The sequence below is a fragment of the Lycium ferocissimum genome, chromosome 4 (genome assembly GCF_029784015.1).
Source record: "Lycium ferocissimum isolate CSIRO_LF1 chromosome 4, AGI_CSIRO_Lferr_CH_V1, whole genome shotgun sequence".
Classification (NCBI taxonomy): Eukaryota; Viridiplantae; Streptophyta; class Magnoliopsida; order Solanales; family Solanaceae; genus Lycium; species Lycium ferocissimum.
The window spans coordinates 20,575,531-20,590,571 of NC_081345.1; the positions used below are offsets into that span (position 1 = coordinate 20,575,531).

Genomic DNA, 15,041 nt, shown 5'->3' on the forward strand with positions numbered 1-15,041 from the left:
CTGCAAATATACTCTCAACTTTGCGATTTAGAGCAGATATACTCCTGTTATAAAAGTGGTGTAAATATACCTTTGCCGCTACAAAATGGTGTAAATATACCCTTTTGTTGAGAGATTTTTTTTTAAAAATCATTTAGTTTATTTTTTAATTAAAAAAATACCATGTGGCTGTAAAAAAAAATCTACCCTTTTTTTTTAGTAGACATCTTTCTAAAGAGACATGATAATTTATTTTTTTTGGTGGATCAGGTCTGGTTCGTTTTGAAAAAATGGGAAGACTTATTTTTTTTAAAGCTACGGAGATATTTTTTTAAACGAACCAGACCCGACCTACCAAAAAAAATAAATTACCATGTAGTGTTAGAAAAATATGTCTACTTAAAAAATGGGTAGAGTTTTTTTTAAAGCCACATGACATTTTTTTTAAATAAAAATAAGCTAAATGATTTTTTTTTTAAAATCCCGTTAGCGAAAAGGGTATATTTGCACTATTTGTGTAAGGGCAGGAGTATAATTGTAACATTTTGTAACGGCAAGGATATATATACACCACTTTTTAACGAGGGTATATATGCTCTAAATCGCAAAGTTGAGGGTATATTTGCACCTTTGCCTTTTTTTAAAGCAAATTGAACATCTAAAATATGAAAGGACGAATAAACTTCAACGGAAAGTAAAAAGGAAGCAGATCTAATTGAAATCACCCTTATACTGTATTTTGTCAAAATTGACAATTTCAAGAATGAACATCAGAAAATATACAAGTTAATTAATAATTTTGATGGATTCCCGAAAAAAATGTATGTATGGAAACATCTAACAAGGAAATACTGTTTGCTCAAGATAGAGAAATTATATCCGGCCATTTGGATTGCAGACTGAGTTATTCCGGGATTTTAGGCATGGGATTATAATCCTTGAACTAATTTATTCCACCTGGGAGGTGGGATGAAATAATACTACCTAGTTTATGGGATAAGATGGGATATCCGGGATTAAGTCCAAATAAAAGTTGAAGTGTCAATGAAAACGGTACCACAATTTTTCAAAAAGGGACAAAGTAAATCGGAACAAGAGAATGCATGTACGTATCCAAATTCTAATTCATGCATGGTTTCTACTTTTGTCACAAGGTTCAGAGAACAATCACATGCAATGCATCTTTGACCCATTTAACACACAAAATGAGGAATGGGCTCACATGCAAAATGACCATGCCTTGGATATGATTAAGTTGGAAAATGAGTCTGGTAGCCATATCCCATATCCTAAGGATCAAGCACAGCACAAAATAATTTTATCCAAGATAGAACATGCAGTCCACATGTCTGAACCAAGTTGCTATAGTATGTTTTTGCAGCTACTAGTTCATCAAACAATACAGAAAGCCATTCTTGAGTGCAAAAATCATTCACAGACACCTGCACGGCAGGCTACCTGTCTTATGGCGGCGTTCGGATATGTCCAACGAGATAGTGGTGGCAAAATTAAGGGAATTCATAATAAAAAATGTAAACAGGAAGAAACCAAGTAAATTTAACATATAGTATATATACATTTTAAAAAAAAAAAAAAAAAAAATTGACCTATCTATATTGTGAAATTTTCTCATGAAAGGGTGTCGGTTGACCCCCCTCGGACCAGGTAAGCTCTGCCTCTGCAACGACATGTTCTCTTGGAACCAAAGCTTAAGACACAATCTAGAATAGCTTTCTAGTGAGTATGAATGAAGCTGCCAATATATTCCATTTTAATCAAATAATATTATGCGAACTCTCCCTTCATGACTTAAAAAGCTAAGGACTCACAACCACCTCTCAGGCTCTCACATATACATAAAGATCAAATAAAACTATATTGAGGATATCATAATCTATCACACAGTGTGATTCACACTACACCTCTAGCAACCTAGTTGGAGGCAAACAGATAGGATTTCACATCAAATTATTCTCAACTTTAAATTCAAGTCATCGAAAATATTTCAATCGATGGGGGCACTCATTTTCTTCAAATCGACTATGATGGCAGACACAACAAAGCTGAAACATTTTTGCGAGATGGAACAAGAAGTCCACAACCTAAAAGAGAGTTTGCATATATAAGTGCAAGAACCAGCTTCATTGAAGCCTAAAAGTATGTATAGTCTCATCGTAATGAAGAATTTTAGTATATTTGTGAATGGATTTTCATATAAGCCTACATTTCAGATCAGCCTTTTGAACATTCTTCACCCAAAATATTCAATTGGCAACAGATATTCCTGCAAATGCAAATCTATATCAAGAATTTAGTGCTCCATAACTTAGAAATGGAGCTATTCTCAAGTCATTTCTCAATGCTATATACTTCAGTTCTAGGGACAGATTAGTTAAATTCTGAGTTGTTAAGCTCAATAAAATGTAGAATGGGCAAACCTGGCAGTCAAATCTTTTAGAGCTGAGATCTTCTATGTGACTAGAAAAGACGATATATTTTCTATACCATTTTGATTTCAAAAATTGTATGTATGTTACATCTGTATGCTGGAATCTTCACGGGTGGGAAATGGTTGGTCCAAGCAATTTTGTTTGCACGTCATCACATCATTCTGCTTGCCCGTAGCAGAACCCTCTGAAGCTCATCAGCAATCCCTGGCAATAGCACTGGTTTACGAATAAGTCCATTCATTCCAATCTGCAGGCATCTTCCAGTAACATCTTCATCAGCAGTTGCAGTTAAACCAACAATCAATGGCCAGCTGCGGCTACCAAATTTCCGAATTCTCATGGTTAGTTCAAAACCATCCAAATCAGGCAGGTGAAGATCCAAAAGGACAATTTGGAACGAGGATACAGCAGGGCCAAGAACACGAAGACATTCGGATCCAGACGAAACTGCAGAAACGCTGCATCCCAATTTTTCAAGTAGCTTCCTTGTTACTGCTCTATTCACATCATCAAAATCTGCTAACAGAACTTTAACACCTTGGAGGAGTGTGTGTGAATGCGAGTGATCAGAAGATTCTCCATATTCAGGAATGCCTATGGCAATTGATGGCCGCAGTTGAAGCCCAAGAACGACAGCCATGCTTTGATCAAAACATTCTGGGTTTGGAATTACCCAGATGTCTCCTTGCATCAACTGTTCATCATTTTCGCATATCAGAAAGAATTTAGTGCAACCCCAAACCGCAAATATATGCACTTGAAATTATTGTCAAAGGAAAAAAAAATGATAAATAAACAAGTACCAGGGTACTACTAAATTCAACGCATGGTTTCAGATTTTCATTCCCAATCAACTGAGGTTAAAAGCTCCGTAATTGAACTTAAACAACTTTAGGGTCATATTTCCCCGTCACAAGGAAGGTTGACATATTTAATTACATGACGATGTGTTCAGGCACATAAGATTATGACATTGCTCTATCTTTTTTAACGCAGAAATTGCAGTAGATAACGTCATCCAGAAATCACTATTTAAAAAGTCTCATCCAATTGCAGGAGAAATTTCAAAACTAGCCTGCCTAATATCATTTTGCCTTAGAGATAATAACTTGACTTGCTTTTAACCTATAACAGGATGATTTTATCAAAGTTGAGTGTCTAATATTAACACAGAAGGAAGAGATTAGGAAAAAAAAAAAAAAAAAAGAGACAGGTGCATAAATTCCAGTTATATTAACTCAGATGCTGGTATTTAGCAATACAGTACCTGAACAAGCTTTCTGCACACAGTGAAGCTCAAGCATTCATCCACATCCCTACTGCTGCGTTTTTCACTGTAATGTGGCAATGTGGATGTTATTCCCTCTGGTGGAGAATGATTATTGTTTGTTCCAACTTCAAACCTGATATAGGCAATGTCACGAGATGAGTTTGACCTCCTCGTCTTCCAAGCTCCGCCCCTACTTACACTTTCTGGGAGAACCCTAAATGTGAGAATTCCTCCATTGGGATCCTTCAAGAGATTCCCAACCATATGAAGAATAACTTGAAAAACTCTTCTTTCATCACCCACAACATGATTTGGCAAAGATTTGTCGACCTCGACGGAAAAATTATAACCCCTATAGGCACACAAACACTTGGCAAGACAAGCAGCTTCTTTTATCATGGAATGTAGCTGAAAATGCCTCATCTCCAAAGGGAATCTACCATTGTCCTTTGTTGAAGTATCCATCACATCATCTATTAGGGTTGAAACAACATTACTGGTTTTAACCATTGAATCCACAAGAAGCCGCTGCTGCTCATTACCCAATTTGTCATCTTGCAACAAGGAGAGCAGACCCAATATTGAGTGCATGGGCCTTCTTAGCCCATGGCTCATAACCATCTGAAATGAATTCCTTGCCTGACTCGCCCTAAGTGCATCCTGCTTCGCTTGTTGCAAAGCGCGATTTTGCTCTTCCAATGTTTCTCTCATATGCTGAGACTCTTCAAGAATTGCAGCATGGGACAGAGCCACAGCAACCTGATCAGCCACGACTCTGACTATCTCGATTTCTTGGTTGCTCCATGATCTACCTTGTTCACCTGGAAGAACCAAAACCAGTATGGCATAACATTCTGGGACAAGTTCAGGAGTTCCGCCTTTGAAGTTCGACACTTTCAGCATCGGCATCCTAATTGCAGCCACAGCTCCTGGTTCCCTACTCCCTCCACTACTCGCAGCAGCAAGTGGGGAGTCGGCATCAAGCATTTTTACTCCATCACTCCCCTTAATTTCTATTACATCTGGATCACTTGTCGGGATAGGTAAATTAAAGCTTCTGTCTCTCAACTCATGAATTAGGTTCATCTCAGTTTTACTCCCATTAGGCTTCCAAATAGCACAATTATACAAATCCAGTGTCTTGGATAGCTGCACCAAAGTTGTGTAGAGTATTGTATGACGGTCAAGTGACTTTCGAATCTCCTGTGTAAGCATCCGAACATGCCATCCAGCTTCTTTTTGCATCTTTATTAATCCAACTTCTCGACCAAGATCCCAAGTCTTCTTTGTCAGCATAAATTCCCTCACCTTGACTTTGAGCAGCATAGGGAAGAGGGTGAGAAGGGTTATAGCAGTGGCAAAGGATACCAGTGCAGTGAGGACTTTAAAAATGGTTAGAGCAAGCATAAGCTGAAACGGGTGTTGGCCATAGTAAGTCCAGAAATTGAGCAAATGAGTCATCCCACACAGAACAATGAATGCAATAAATTGACAGAGCACCCATTTGAATGGAAAGTTAGAACAGCTGACAAAGTAAAGGAGCTCAATTGGGATGGAAAAATACGCTATCGCAATAAAGAGATCACTGATTCTTTGGCACTCTAAGATACCCTCAACGCTCCAGAATCCCTCGTCATCACAGTTACATCGAGGGTCACCATTATCAGCAGCCGTTAACGAAACAAGGAATGATGAAATTAACAAAGCTAGTGCTAATGTCTTCAACATTGCATTCAATTGACAAAGTCTTTCAGCCCATTTACTAAATATCCATTTCAGCACTGATGATGCTGCTTAATCAAGAATCATAAACCTGACAAATCCAACCACATATGCATGAGACAAGTTGTTAATTTGATTTCCAGTTCAACAATGTAGACTGTAGCCAAGAACATGAAAACACCTTTAAAATTAAAAAAGGCATATGCCATGAATATAAAATTCCAGGGATAGATACAAATGCATGCACCAGCACCCACTTGCAGTAACATAACATATTGGTTAAATTTCCAAAGAGCACAGTCTCAAAGACAAAAAAAACTAAGCCCAACTATTTAAAAGAAGTTTCTAGCAAAATTGGTACTATTTCCAAATAACTTCATATCAATTAAATACAAATGAAACTCATAAGTACAATATCCACGTCAACCATAATCACCCAAAAAAATAAAAAACAGAACAAGTTAGTCCACTACTTAACTAACAAAAAGTAACCAAAAACCTGAAAAGGGAATTGCAGAGCATAATTACCTGGAAAATTGAAAAAAAAAAAACATAACACCCTTTCTTGGAGAGCAAAATCAAGAACTGAGATCTTATCTTTCCCCCACATGCAAAACTTAATAAATATATACAGAGAACTTAGCCATCATTTTCTTATCCATAAAACTCCATTTTTCCAACCTGCATTGGTATCATCAACAAAATCTATTGCCCAAAATACAACATATAACCCAATGCACCCACATTACCACCCAAAAAAAAACTGGAGGTTATGAAGGGGCAAAACCGGGTTTTTCAAACGACATTAATTACTTTCCTTGTACAAACCAAACTCCAACAGAAAAACAGACAAGTAGCTCAATATTCGTACTAGTTACGTTATTTTAAAACAAATGAAACTTGTCTAATTTTCAAGAAAGATATTACAAGCTATATATATATATATATATATGAGTATATATGTATATATATATAGAGAGAGAAGTAAGAGGTTTTTGTTGGCGCCGTTGTTTGTTGTAAGAGAGAAGAAAATGGAAGCAAAGTTGAAGAGGAGAATCTAAGCGAGGGGGTGGGGTAAGGTGGGGCCCATAAGACCTTACATTAAGAGAACTTAGACGCACTTTTGCACAAAAACGTCTTGTTCACCCTCCCAATAAAGTATAGTGCTCTTTTTTTTTTTCCTCAAAATGGAATGGATCTATTTAGTAGACTCCATTATTTTACTCCAATATTTCAAAATCTCATTTATTGTATCTTTTCTCTCTCTACTTCTACACGAATACTAGGAGTATTAGTGAGATGAAATCAGCATTTGGACATGCGATTTCATCTCTGATTTCATTTTATGAGATGAAATTTTAAATCATCCAAAAAAGCATAATTTGGAATTTGAAATCATGATTTCAAAAAATATAAATGTAAAATTTAACCCATACGTTTATATTTTGTAAAAACAAACCCATAAGTTGGTAAATATATGAGATGAAATTCTAAATCATCCAAAAAGGCATAATTTGAGATTTGAAATCATGATTTCAAAAAATATAAATGTAAAATTTAACCCATACGTTTATATTTTGTAAAAATAGACCCATAAGTTGGTAGATATATTTACCAATCATGTTTACCAATCATAAGTTGGTAGATATATTGTTCGTACCATGTGAGAGGATTATATTAAAGAATAGTTACATTACTATTCATGTTAAATTTTCCTTTTTATTCAACTAAAGTTTGATCAATTGATGTTGTATTTTTTAGAAACGCCTTCTAGTAGAGTATTAATTTTATTATGAATTATGATTTACTCATTTGGTAAGATTGTATAAGAATTGAAATTTTTTTGATGGTTTTCACAACTTGTGGGGTTTTTATGTTTATAAAAAAAGCCTTAAAAAATCCAATTACGTATCCAAACGTAATTTTATATGAGATGAAATCATGTCCAAACGTGACTCCTTAGTATTACTTCCTCCCAAATAGATGATATCTAAAAAAAAAAAAAAAAAAAAAAAAAAAAAAAACTATCCTAAAATACCACATATTTTAGGAATTCAAGATAAAAATCGGTAAGTATTTTCGACTAGCTCTCTTTAATATTGCTTAATTCTCTAAAAATATTTACTCTTTCCATCCCAATTTATTTAATATAGTTTAACTAGGCACAAAGTTCAAAAAAGAAAGAAGTTTTTTGAAACTTGTGGTCTAAAATAAGTCATGCATATTTGTGTGCCTGTAAATCATTTCATCAAGGGCAAAAGAAGAAGTTCTAAGTTAAATTATTTCTAAATATAAATGTATCATTCTTTTGGGACAGATTAAAAAGAAAAGCGTATCACATAAATTGAGACAAAGGGAGTAATAAATAGGGGTAGTTTAATACGTGTCATCTTAGGAATTCAAGATAAAAATTGGTTAGTATTTCCAATCATGCTCACCGATTACTCGATTTCGAGAATAAGGATCTGCAAATCAAGGAGAGAAAACATTCATGTTTTTTTCTCTTTCAAGAGATTTTTTAAAGAAATAGCCCTCTTTAATATTGCTCAATTCCTAAAAAAATATATAAAATGTAAGAATGATTTAGTAAATTTCATATTGTATTTATTAATTTTTAATGAGTGTAATTTTTGTTAAGATAACACTTATTTTGGGAGTATATATTTCGACGTATCCAGCGAGTTAGAGAGGAATGTAATAGCCCACGTGCCAATCGAGGAGATTGCACACGCTAGCAGAAGCGCGTGGAGGATATTCATACGGAAAGCACAGGGGCCCATGGAAGCTGGGCAAAGCTAAGGCGAGCTGAAATCATCTCCAACGGCACAAAATCTTATTTCCTATACAACAATTATATTATGTCACTGTGTATATTTACTTACCATTTGTGTAGCTTTAATTACAATCTGTCTTAATTCAAATACTTTAAATTTAGGTTCTCTAACATTAAATATTTTCTATATTTTTTATTAAGATATAAATTTTTAATAAAATTAAAAGACTCCTAACTAATATTGGACTTTAAGTAAATTTATTAATATGAGTGAAATTTAATCACAAATAATCGTACTACCGTATTGTGCCCATATTATTCTACTATTCTCATTTTGGCCTATTTCTAGCAATAAATATGGATGGATTTTTTTTCGAATGATTTTAAGTTTTCGGCAATTTACTCATGTGACCCTATTTCTTTCTGACATATTCAATTATAACAACTTCATACTAGTGGATTACTGCGCCTAGAGATACGTTTAGGACGTGATTAAGAATTATAGTCGACCTTTCATTTTATTTTCTATGTGTATTATATGCACATTCTACCGAACGTAATTATCTTTAATTTTTTTCTAATCTTGTATGATTGTGAATTTGTGATAGCCATAATGATTTATCGAATGTTGTAGGATAAAATCCACTAACATATAATATTATCAGTTGTAACATAACTTATTTCACGTCCCAAATTAAAATGTGTTGCTATATTAGTATGGTCTCTTGTCGAAACAAATCAAACTTTGCCAAAGCTACAATTGATCTTGAACCGCATCCGATCGAGCCAATCCTTTATTATATTGTTCACTTTCTTGCATATGTTGTATGCTTCTTTAGGAAAAACTACTTTCATAATGAATTGATTGATTAAACAAAAATATAAGAATTAATAGTTCAATTTAATTAATTTTCTCCGGTCCAAAAGAAACGGTATTTATTCATATGATATTGAATTATATCTTATTAGTTTAAATTAGAACTTAAACGAGTATGACTCGCTAAATATACACATAAACTTGAACTTTCAAAGAAAAAGTTAATTTATCAATAAATCCAAGGAATTTGTAACAAATTAATTTAATTACTTTTTAAAATTTAATATTTTAGTTACTATTCAGCTTAATCATAATTAGCCTTAAGTTATAATATGATTAAAATTTTAAATACGACGAATTAAGAAATTATAAATATTAAATTGAGCCTAATCAATAAGATTGTTCTAAATTAATAATTAAATTACTTAGGAGCCAACCAAGATCGATGCTTTGGTCGAGCTCGAGCTAGTTATATGAAAATATGACTTTTTTTAATCACCGAGAGGTGTGGCAAGATGAATAAAATTTCCTCACTCTTAGTTAAAGGTCTCAAATTTCAGTTTTCGTAATAAAAAATTCTCAATAAAAATATTTTTTCTCTTTAATAGTTATACAACGCGACTATTAGTCTAGTCAACAAATTTTAGAAACTTGATGATTATAAAAAGAAATAAGTTCTCCGTATCATATTCTAGTTAAATTTCCACCTGATATGGAATTGTTTCTTTTTCTCATTTTTATTTTGACCGTTGAAGAAAATTCTTTATTTGGGTGCTACACTATACGCTAAAAGAATATTAAATCTACATTTTAAACAAAAATGTGATGCACATGACCAATGACCCACATTTAGTGGGGGAGAATTTGAGCGGCATGAGCACTGAGGAAGCTGACAACTGCGCGTGGTCATGGATATAGGGCTTATGTCATTTCGCTTTTTTTTTTTAGTGTTTGGTGATCAACTTAAAGTCATTTTGTACTTAAAATAAGCACCAAAAAATAATTGGGCCTGTTTGACTTAGCTTAAAAAAAGCAACTTATAAGCTGAAAACAACTTATGAGTCAAAAAAAATAAGTTAGACTACCCTAATTTTTTTTTTTTTTTTTTGGCTTATAAGCTGCTTTTTTTAAGCCCATCCAAACAGGCTCTATGTTGAGAGGTCAAATTTGGGATTAAATTAAAGACCGAAATGTCTTTAAAATCCAAATATTTTCACACCATAAAAAGAAAATCGAGATGGAGAGATCACTTCCATTTTTGGAAATCATGTTTATTGTATGGATAAATATCGTGCCTAACACGTGGACCAATATGCGGCTGACACGTGTCAGTTAAGACAGTGGCGTAGAAAGATGTAATGGTAATGCCGAGCATTGCATTAACGGAGAGGTAGCTGATACCAACGACATGGTCAACGAAGAGAACATCAACAGGAACAACATACGAGATCCTATTGATTACGCATTAAATAGAATTAATGCAGTAACGGCGAAACGGTTTCTGACAGCCAGAATCAAGGAATTAAATGACAATCATTAATTCAGCAATTAATGATTGTCGTTACCTGTACACAACAGGAAAGGCACTAGACAGGACCAAATACCTATAAATAGTAATTTCACTTGTATATCTAGGCATCGAATACTTACTAAAAAAATACATTATTATCAATTACTTTCTGCTTATTATTATTGTTCTGATTCTCTTATCATCAAGCTCTTGCTCATTTTTGGCAAAGGAGAAATCCATTACTACCATTCATCACGATTGGCATAAGTTTACTTTTTCTCTTTATTTACTTAATCTTTATCAACTTTTAATAACTTGCTTGTGTTAATTCAACAATTTTTATCAAATTGCTACCAACTGTGGTTAACCTTATTTAACTTTTTAACTATTTGGGTAAAGTACGATTTTTGACTCAAACAGTTTGGCTCCGTCTGTGGGAATTCTACAGTTGCCTTGTAGTTTGATTTCTGTTTTATCTCGGTTTACGCAAGCGATATTACTTTGATATTTTCTTCTGTTTTTTTGCATTCAGATATGACAGGAGCCACACCTACACCCATTGGCGAAAATAGGAACGTCAATGACGAGGGATTGGTTGACACGACTAACGGGACAACAGGAAACACATCAATGGTGGACCCAAATCAAGCTTCAATCCCGATAGGTGATTTGTGAGAATTCCTGAAAGGGGAGATGACGGAGGTAATGAAACAAATGATGGTTGAAATGCGACAAAATCCCTCAAGAACACCTCCCCTGAATGGGATGGCGATGTTGATATCAACCCAATCATACCCGTACCAATATTGCAGCGGTTCGAGGAGCATATGAAAAAATTCAAAGAACACGAGGAGAGAATCAGTAGAATACCTGGGGCACCGCCCGCTATCAAAAAAGAGGATGATAGTGACTACATATATCATCCATGGAAAGATTCTGCAGATTTGGAACAGTTCCAGAAAGTTTCAAGCTTCCAAAAATCAAAAAATATGACGGAACTCGACCCTCAGGATCACATCACGGCCTATACAACTGCTATTCGGGCCTGTGATCTTGGGCCGAAGATGACTCGATCTGTTATGATCAAATGATTTGGTCAAGTGTTGACGGGAGGAGCGCTAGATTGGTATGCAAGCTTACCCCTAAATTCGCTTGAATCTTTTGCGGATTTAGTAGATAAATTCAAGAAGGCACACACTGGAGCAAGGAAAGCAGAGAAAAGAATGGAAGATATATTCAACTTCAAACAAAGGAGGGATGAAACTCTACAAGAATTTGTTCATCGCTTCCAGAAACACCGCAACACCTTGTCGCAAATCGAAGACAAATGGGCTGGAATTGCATTCCGACATGCATTGCATCCCGATGGAACATCGGCAACAAAGGATCTCGCCAAACACTTAGGTGAATATCTGGCGAAAACATGGGATGATATATATTATCAATACTATTCAAAAATTCGGATAGAACAGGATATCATCAGTCCGATCATGAGGAAATCATTATCAACAACTAAGGATACATCAAGTAGAAGTTATTCCAGAAAAAGCAACGGAGATCGAATGTATAGAAGAGAACGTTATGATCCATATATTCACGAGGAAGTCATGAAGGTACACGAAGAAATAATCAATACCGGCGCAGATTACCACCAGCAGCAGGGACTTCCCGAGGAAATTACAACACCGAAGCTCCGAAACTCACAGACCATAATTTTTGTGTTTCGACATCAGAGGTAGTTGTAGCATTGGACAAATTAGGTAATAGGGTCAAATGTCCTGGAAAAATGAAATCAGATCCGAGTAAAAGAAATCTAGAACCTTTCTGTGAATTTCACGAAGGACATGGTCATAAAATCGAGGATTGCCATGCATTGCGATTGGCAGTCGCCGAACTCTTAGAGCAAGGGCACTTGACGGAGTTGCTTTCGGAGAAAGGGAAACAAGCATATTATCGGAACAGGGAGCAAGGAGCGCCACCACCACTTCCCGAGCCAAAGCGAGTAGTTAATTTTATTACAGGTGGTGTAAATATCAACATCACAGGAGGGCTGGACGTCAACAAATTCACTTACACTTCAGGCATAAAGTTCAAAAGAGTAACAACCAGAAGTGAAAAAAGGGATAGGCTGGCTCTCGTTGAGGATTGTATCACCTTCGATGAAGCCGACGCCGATAATACACAATTTTCGCATAATGATGGGTTAGTAATTACTTTGCGCATCTTAGATACTGATATTAAGCGTGTTTTTGTTGATCAGGGAAGTGCTGCCAACATCATAAATATCAGGGTCATAGAGGAGATGAAATTGACGAGCAAAATAATCCATAAATCCATCATGCTCACTGGGTTCAATAATTCAACAGAAAGAACTCTGGGTGAAATCATTTTACCAGTAGTAGCAGGTGGAGTGGAGCTACAAACTGCTTTTTCAATCATGTCCTCTGCAATGGCTTACAACATGATAGTTAGACGTCCTTGGATTCACGCCATGAAAGCCGTGCCATCAACATATCACCAAGTGATCAAATTCCCAACGCCGTAGGGCGTAGGCGAAGTTCTTGGAGAGCAAAAAAATTCCAGAGACTGTTATGTCGTGGCCTTAACAAAGGGCGTGCCAAAGGTAGAACATTTCGAACCAGAAAGCGAAGGAAAAAAGGATAAACAAGTTTACCAAATACTGCAACAAACGGAATCAAGCACCAACGATGCCGAAAAAGAAACTATACAAGATCCTTTAACGGAGGAACAATCAACGGTGGTAGTTGATGACCTCAACCCAATGCCGTTTGATGATGCATTACCAAAAAAGCGTACATTCCTTAGATGCAAACTGCATCAACCAAGTAAATATATTTCATTTTTAGGTGACAATATAGATGTTTTTAACTTTTGCGATCTTTGACATGACAGGGATAGTGCCGGAAGTAGCAATGCATAAGCTGCACATTGATCCTTATCACAGACCCGTAAAATAATGTCGAAAAAGATTCCTTGAGGATAGAAGTAACTTCATAGAGGAAGAAGTACAAAGATTGTTAGATGTCGGATCTATAAGGACAGTAGAGCATATGGAGTGGGTGTGGAATGTAGTAGTGGTACCAAAGAATAACGGAAAGCTACGAATGTGTGTGGATTTCACAGATATAAACAAACCATGCCCAAAGGATCCGTTTCCACTCCCTCATATAGATCAAATGATAGACGCAACAACTGGCCATGAGTTATTGAGTTTTCTCGATGCATATTCAGGATACAATCAAATTAAGATGAATCCTGCGGATCAAACAAAAACAACATTTATAACACCGAGGGGTTTACATTGTTATAATTTGATGTCGTTTGGACTCAAGAATGCCAGTGTAACATATCAACGTTTGGTGACGATAATGTTCAAAAATCAATTGGGAAAAACAATGGAGGTGTACATTGACGATATGGTTGTGAAGTCGGAAAGGGCTGAAGATCACTTGATTCATTTAAAAGAAGCATTTGCAATATTAAGATAATTCAACATGAAGCTGAACCCCGAGAAATGTGCGTTTGGCATAGCCTCAGGAAAATTTTCTGGATTCATGGTTTCAAAGCGAGAAATAGAGGTGAATCCAGACCAAGTAAAGGCGATAGAAAATATTCTCGATGATCTCAACAGCAAAAAGGAGGTTCAAAGTTTGACTGGTCCAGTAGCAGCACTATCTCAATTTATTTCGAGATCATCGGAGAGGTGCCACAAATTCTTCACGATACTAAAAAAGCAGCAGGGTTTTGAGTGGACGCCGGAATGTAAAAAAGCATTGCAGGAGCTCAAAAGATATCTTTCAAGTCCGCCATTGCTATCAAAACCTAACCCCGAGGAAAAGCTATTTCTATATATGTTGTATCAGAGGTATCGGCAAGTGCAGTTCTAGTACGGGAAGACGAAGGTAAACAGTCAACTATTTATTATGTTAGTAAAACACTTTTAGATGCCGAAACAAGATATCCGCACTTAGAAAAATTGGCTTTAGCTTTAATGCATGCTGCTAGAAAATTAAGGCATTATTTTCAAAGTCATCCAATTGTCGTGGTAGCAACATTCCTCCTACGAAGTATTCTCCACAGGCCGGAATTATCAGGAAGATTGGCTACATGGGCAATTGAACTTAGTGAATTTGATATTACTTATCAACCTAGAAATGTTATAAAATCGCAAGTTCTTACTCATTTTGTAGCGTCACACACTTTTGATCCGATAGGGCATGATGGGCACCGACCCTTACTTAGAGCCGGCGAACCGGTTCTCGTTATACTCGTGATCTCACTAGACTTTTAAATCATGGGATAAAATGCATAAAAGGAAGCTTCTCGACAAACATTCTTTTGGTTTATCTCAAATCAAATAGAATACGTAGTCATATGAGATCTATAAAGAAATACATAATGGATACATCGGCTTAAATAGCCGCTTACTAAACTGGCAGGCTATATACGTGACTCTGTCTGCAAAGTCTCTAACATAAATCATTATACCATGACATGGA

At 35.6% G+C, this 15,041-nt stretch overlaps 2 protein-coding genes across 3 annotated transcripts; one reads left to right on the plus strand and one right to left on the minus strand.

Annotated features, from left to right (window-relative positions):
• Positions 1–2,064: 2,064 nt before the first annotated feature.
• Positions 2,065–6,422, minus strand: LOC132051776 (ethylene receptor 2-like). 2 transcript variants are annotated; one of them, XM_059442976.1, is made up of 3 exons: positions 5,950–6,422; positions 3,697–5,512; positions 2,065–3,123 (listed from the first exon to the last, which is right to left on the minus strand). In XM_059442976.1, the coding sequence occupies exons 2-3, from the start codon at positions 5,425–5,427 to the stop codon at positions 2,581–2,583; spliced, it is 2,274 nt and encodes a 757-aa protein (XP_059298959.1). In that variant the 5' UTR covers positions 5,428–5,512; positions 5,950–6,422; the 3' UTR covers positions 2,065–2,580. The 2 variants fall into 2 exon arrangements, with proteins under 2 accessions (XP_059298959.1, XP_059298958.1); XM_059442975.1 differs by lacking the exon at positions 5,950–6,422 and having other exon boundaries at positions 3,697–5,919.
• A 5,885-nt stretch (positions 6,423–12,307) lies between these two features.
• On the plus strand, positions 12,308–13,066 carry LOC132053808 (uncharacterized). Its single transcript, XM_059445909.1, has one exon. The coding sequence runs from the start codon at positions 12,308–12,310 to the stop codon at positions 13,064–13,066; it is 759 nt and encodes a 252-aa protein (XP_059301892.1).
• Positions 13,067–15,041: the final 1,975 nt, after the last annotated feature.